The 6,715-nt window shown below is 41.3% G+C and overlaps 1 protein-coding gene across 2 annotated transcripts; it reads left to right on the top strand.

Annotated features, from left to right (window-relative positions):
• The first annotated feature begins 371 nt into the window (after positions 1–371).
• On the top strand, positions 372–3,189 carry LOC123119375 (ran GTPase-activating protein 1). 2 transcript variants are annotated; one of them, XM_044539166.1, is made up of 4 exons: positions 372–686; positions 871–990; positions 1,127–1,275; positions 2,993–3,189. In XM_044539166.1, exons 1-4 carry the CDS (start codon positions 480–482, stop codon positions 2,997–2,999), a joined length of 483 nt encoding a protein of 160 aa, XP_044395101.1. In that variant the 5' UTR covers positions 372–479; the 3' UTR covers positions 3,000–3,189. The 2 variants fall into 2 exon arrangements, with proteins under 2 accessions (XP_044395101.1, XP_044395102.1); XM_044539167.1 differs by having other exon boundaries at positions 379–686; positions 1,127–1,279.
• Positions 3,190–6,715: the final 3,526 nt, after the last annotated feature.

Raw genomic sequence — 6,715 nt, 5'->3', positions numbered from 1 at the left:
CCACCCATGTACACTTGGCTCGCGCGAGACGATTGTTTACATGTGTGCGTGCGCCAGTGTGGCGTGCGGGCCGGCGGAAAGTCCGGCCGGACTGCTGGCTCCAAACGTTTTGTTTTTTGGAAAGAATCATTGGGGGTGATGCATTGCTTCTATTCGCAGGGGTGCGAGGTATCTTCTTTAAAAAAGAAAAGGAAAAAGAGTAAAAAGCGAAAAAAAAAGAGACAGAAAAGAAAAAAAATGGGTAAAAGAGCCGGAAGCTTCACAAAACCGGGCCGAGAAGCTTATGGAAGCTTCCCATAGATCGGGACCTGCAGAAGCTCACTGGGCTGGCCCATAAACAACAGGTGTGGGCGCCGTCAAACGAACGGCCTGGCATCCCGAATAAAATAAAAGGAATCGAGTCTCCGCAATCGTCGAGCCATTCGCAACTAGAAACCCTAGCCATCTACCCACGCCGCCGCCGTTCCCCTCCGGCAACCATGGCTGGGATGGCATCACGCTGCGAAGGCAAGACAACCGGCGACAAAGGCTACTGTAGTGTGATTTATTCACCCTATCCACAGTCGTCGCCTCTTCCTCCTCGCCTGACCGACCTGTTCCAACACTTTGGTCTGGACAAGATCCGCGCGATCATGAACAGTTCTGATGGTAAGACGTTCGAGCAAAAGATCGACAAGTTACGAGAGGTGCGCCGAATCACTCACTTGTCTTTCGTCGTCTAGTTTTGTCCTTCCATCCAGATTTCAGTTTTGTCCTTCCATCCAGATTTCAGGTCTCCGTTTGTTTCAAGATCGCTATAATTCGTAATCCCGTGCTGGATCTGTATACCTCAGTTAATCCTTAGGATATATTCTCCTTATATTTATTCAGGAAATGAGTGCTTTCGAACGTGCTCGTGATGTATTCTACATCGTCGAGGGCGAGGATGGCGACGAGGACGACGAAGGCGACGAGGACGACGACGTGGATGTGGACGAGTCGGATAGAAAGGTAGGGAAGGTGGTAACAAGCTTCGTTCTATCCATATGTTAAAATATGCACTATATTCTTTATGTTGGGCGAATTTGTCTCTCCATTCTTTGACTAATACCTGCTTCTGATCTCCACCATGTTTCTGCCTGTTCAGCTCTTAGATGATGAAAAGAAACCCGATATCACGAAACGACCACACACTCCTATTGGAGATGAGGTGGAATGCAAGAAGCCAAAGATAGCAGAAGGCTCAAGGTGCCAAGGAGAAGAACCTGAGGCTGGAGGGATAAAGAATTCCTCCTGGTAGGTAGTGTTTTATGTGTATGAAATTCCAACCTTCGTTTTCTAACTTAACATTGCACCAACACTAACACATTTCAAATATGCACTTGGTTTACTCTCGAGTAAGCTGCAGTTTCTGCAATCTCTGATGTTTAATGTTGCATCAGCCAGTTGAGCAGTGACCACTTTTATCCAATGGTGTCAGACTGTTGTTTTATGCAACTTGAGAAAATAAATAGATAGCTTTTATCATAAAAAAATCAGGTTGCTCATACTGCAGTTTACTCTCAAGTTGCAGTATTAATTTTTCCAATACATTTCGGCATTGGCAAAACCAGCACCTTAGAATTGCTGTCATTAACATCCTTTTATTGATGAGGTATTAACAATAGATGGCTGTTAAAATGACACCTAGTTTATATATATAGCATACTTATGTAGCTTCACCTGTCGTCTGAACTATGATTATATGGAAGCCCTAAAACTTCATGGAATAATTTGTACCATCTAGCAAACTTCTAAGCCCATGCTTAAATTGGGAAAATTGTATTTTTCCCAATGCAATTCTGCAGCGCCCAGTAAATCTGTTCTTTGGACTCAAATACTTATCCTCTAAAACATCAGGTCAAGTTACCTTGTAGAAAAACTTGTCTCTTCAAATGGTCTCTACTTTGTTATTTTAGCACAGTTGAATTCATACTGTGTATTTTCTAATTAATTATATTGGTGCTTTCCAGAGCTCGCTAATGCTTCTGTTGACTTAGCTGTCCCTACTTTTTGAGGAAACGTTCAATTGTTCTTGAACACAGAAAAATTTCAGATTATCCCCTCTTATACCTAACCCACCTATATTCTTTAACTTTAAAACGAGTTAATGCGCAACCAACTATATAACCTAGCTTTGTTTTTGGGATTTTTACCTGCATGTCTTAACTAGATGAACCTGTGTAGAACTCAAACTCATTAGGAGTCAGGTGGTCTGTCCTTTATGAAATGTAACCAAAATATGAACTTAGTTGTCATGCATATACCTTGTCTTGTCAAATGCTTACACCATGTTAAGTCGTATTGTTGTTTGTCTTCACTTTTGTTCTGTGGGGCATATGCTTACTATTTCTCTAGCATTGTTTTGTCTCTTGTCTTTTTGTTGGCCCACTTTCATGTACTCCCTCTGTATCAAAATATAAGATGTTTTTTGGCACTATGACTGTGTCAAAAACGTCCTATATTTTGATACGTAGGGAGTATTTTTATCCATCTAGTCCTTCTGTAATTGGTTATTAATTGCGTAATTCTGTTTGAAATTCGGAGCCACCAAAAAAGTATTGAGTTAACAGACCACCGCAGTAGAGTTCACATACTTAGGCCCTAATGACTTCTTCAGAACAGCCCGTGTAAATTTTGGGTTATAAATTGTACTCCCTCCGTCCGGAAATACTTGTCATCAAAATGAATAAAAGGGGATGTATCTAGACGTATATTAGTTCTAGATACATCTTTTTTTATCCATTTTGATGGCAAATATTTTTGGACGGAGGGAGTATCTTAGTAGTTAATGTGCACATGCTTGCTTAATTGTTGCACTCAACTACTGCTTTTCTGTGAAGTTCCTGTTTCTAATATGTTTATATGTATTTTGCTTCCTTAACCATTAATTGAAGTCTTAAATTTTCCATTAGTTTTGTTACCAAGGCTTCATGTGTGAAACCGCTATTCACGGTGTTCTTTGTTCTGACAGGGTCTGATGACAGGGGAATGCAGTAAACACCAGAAGCATCAAAACTATGATCTGGAACAGTATCCTGAATAAACTATTTTCTGGATTATGAATGAATTCTGAAGCATGGGGCTATAAGTGAATTATGTAACATGGATTTGTAACTATGGTGGATGTTAAGTTAACGTTCTATCAGTGCATCGTGAATGCGTGCTGAATATGCTTCTGTTATGGTTTCGTAACTTCGAGACTGAGCATGTGGTACTGGGTTGCCGTAGGCCTGTAGCCGCTGTACCTACGTTTCATACTGTAGGTATGTTGTCCGAGGAGTGCCCTTTGGGCAACTCGAATGCTGATCACGTAAGGGCAACTCCAACTGGCCGATGCAAATGAACTTGGTTTTTGTTCGTTTGGATTGGTTTGGTGTTGGGGTGTTTTTGTTTACTAGCAAATATGCTCGTGCGGTTGCAACGGGAGAAATAATGTTCTTTTCCATGTCTCTTAACTCAAGTACCTATGCACATGCAGATTAATATAGTTAGTGATGCTACCAAGATTCGTCACTACGCAACTTTCTCATTTTCCAATTCAACCTAGGCACATTGACTCGCTTAACTCACATTTTCTGAATTCAACCGGCTTTCTTCCAAATCGACTTGCACCCCCATGTAGAACAATTTTGGGCCACTTACCGCAACGAGTGTTGAGCATGCAGGTTTTGATTGTCTAATCACTATCACCATCCCCTTTTTCCACCATTTTCCAGTTAGCATCAAGCTTATCTCTGCCCACATGGTCATCTTGGCTCTTTCGTGCCTCTTTGTTCACCCCAACTCTATGTTGGCTGCGCCGTTAGAAAATAAATTTAAAACAATAGAACTCAGACTTATCTAGATGCCCCTCCCTCTCATCTCTGAGCACATCGTGCTCCGTCGGCGGCAATGGCGGCTCCTTCTGGCTGGATTGAGGCGCGGAGACCCATGCTCCCCTCATCTGGTAGGATTCCCTCCTCCGGCGGGATCTCCTCTCCGAGCTGGATGGTGGGCACAAGATCCCCTGCTCAAGCCTCCAACCATGCGGTAAGCACCAGCAAGAAATTTTGTTTGTTGGGGAATGAACGAATTGAATGCAAGATTGCATTGTTACAAGGACGGAGAGTGGAACACCATCTTCAATTTCTCATTTGATCCCACCTTCTCTACTTGATTCCCTGTTTGCTCCGTGTTGAAGTTCATGAACAAATAAAACTGGAAGGTCATGCGATAGGTTTTATCCTGTACTGAACTTTTTTTTTCTCCAATCTTCGTATTTGTTGTGCTTGAAAATATTAGGACTGGTCTTTTGGTCCGTTTTCTGTCAATGAGTAAATGTTGTGTATAAAAAATCAGTGCTCGAGATTACGATTGCTTCATATATAATAACAAACTTGCTACAGGAAGAAGATTTGGGGCTGCGCTCTGGTCTGCGGCGAGGTGGATAGGGGAAGCGTCGAATCCAATCCAGGCCACCTAGACCAGAAGAATTGAATAGCTCTTTACCGATTACCATGGGAGGCAAGCCAAAATCTGACAACAAGCACAACTATTGTGGCGCCTGACTACATCCCTTGGTAATTGTTTTACTCTGCTTTGGTGGTTCCATCGATCTTCGTTGGAACATTGGCTAATTATATTTTGTAATGGGACTTGGCAAGGGATAGAGACTGGCATGATTTTCTTTTTCTGAACAGCAAATAGGCTCAACCCTTCGTCATTTTTGAAGTTTGGACGGAGTTATGAACCCTTCGCCACCTAATCCCTAGATTATTGGAGGATCAAGATGGTGGCCATCAGGGATGTATGAGACATTGAAACAGTATTACTTTATTCAACTACAAGATCTGATGATTGTTGTGGTAGAGTAGAATGTCACACAAGCAGTTGATTTGATGAATTTTGCATGTAATCTCTATGGTGTCCAATTACAGAAATCTGGAACATATGCCTTCAATTGTGCATCCTTCACTGTCCTGGCAACGCCCCCGTTGTGGTTTTCAGATGTCATACAGTCCAAGTGACGCAACGTGATGGCGGTTTGGATGCCGCTGGAGATGCATCAAGCATGGGTAGAAGCAAAGAGCGGATGAGGCTAATGCTAGCAAGTAGTCTCATCTCTTGTTATTTGTTTGCCACAGGAATCCTTAATTAGTTTTAATTTCCTTTGCAAATTGTATGGTAGGTAGTTATTTGGTAATACATGAGCCTGACCTGAACTTTGGCATCCCAAAGTCTCTCAATCTTGATTGTTAGTTCCTTGCCCCTGATATTCTTAATGCCACGTAAGGTTAGACACAGCCATTACAGTTTTGACAACAGCACTGAAACATCAATAATATAATTTGACATATTTGTATGAGGATGACTATTTCGTTGCTACTTTTGCAGGAGAGTTCTATTATCAGACCAGGGTAAGTTCCGTTGATATGATGGATGCCATCAGGTCGGAGTTTGAAGCTGTTGTCAACAATGGATGCATGCCAGTTCTGCGCGCAAAGCTATTGTCAACAAAGGGATGCCTCCGTGTCCCACGGGAACCTTGAGAAGCTTGTGCCGACTATATGGCAGCAACTGTATGTTGCAAGACATGTGCTAGACAAACAAGAACTGGATGCCGACATGTCCACATAGACGGTGCAAACATCGACGAATTAAGACCAATGTGAAAATAATCCTTCCAAGTTTTTCAACAAAAGAGAGATGAAATACTTTAGGCAGTGCTGTAATGTAAAATACTACAGCAAAAGAAAATGATTATGGTTCACTAGATGGTTCTGTTTCAGTTATTGGAATGGTTTCCCTTCTATATTCATCAGGTTCGAGTGGGAAGCTGCTATTTACAATGGATGCATGCAAATACTGCACGCAAAGGTATTTTTGACGAAGGGATGCCGATGTGTCTCACAGGAAGCTCGAGAAGCTGGTGCCGACTATAGGATGTTGCAAGATATGCGCCAGACAAACAACAACCGGATGCCGACATGTCCGCGTAGAATCTGCAACCAACGACAAAATGCATCAAGGCCAGTGTGAGAAAAATGATTGTGCTTCAGTTATTGGAATGGTTTTCCTTCTATGTTCATATCATCATTATATTAATTTACGAATTTTGCATTCCACTATGAATTTAATATGAACTAATGCAGTCACGACACCATATTTCTTCCCCTGCTATACACCTATATATCACTATACCAATTTAAATACAGGGAGTTGCCTATGGACTTGGAAGCCTGAAAAAGGCAAATAGTAAACAACTTTGAGTTTCATAATCAAAATTGAGACAATATTGTATATATTTAATTGGAATTATGTGAAAATTGTAGTGTGCCTTATCTATTTCCTTATCTGTTGTTATGTATTATTTGTACAGTTATTGTTCAATGTTTAATTTAACCTTATGTAATTTCTGAAAAAAATGAAAGATGCATAAATGGATAAGCAGGTGAAGATATTATTGTTATGGCTGATCATGGAGGATGCCTATTCCTTTGAGCTTACATTGTCGATAGGGACGCTGTAGTGAGATTTCTATCGAACTGAAGATATTGAAAGTTGAAGGTTGGCACTGGTGGGGTTTGCTTCTATGAGTACTGTTAGGTATGTGCTGTCAACAAGTTATGCTTAGAAGTACTAAACTTATGTACGCAAATAGCACTATCTTTCATTGCACACACACCTGGGTGCTAATTCTTCCTTGGATTTTTCG

The sequence above is a fragment of the Triticum aestivum genome, chromosome 5D (genome assembly GCF_018294505.1).
Source record: "Triticum aestivum cultivar Chinese Spring chromosome 5D, IWGSC CS RefSeq v2.1, whole genome shotgun sequence".
NCBI classification, from domain to species: Eukaryota; Viridiplantae; Streptophyta; class Magnoliopsida; order Poales; family Poaceae; genus Triticum; species Triticum aestivum.
The sequence above is the reverse complement of the archived record's forward strand: the minus strand, read 5'-3'. Positions and strand labels throughout refer to the sequence as shown.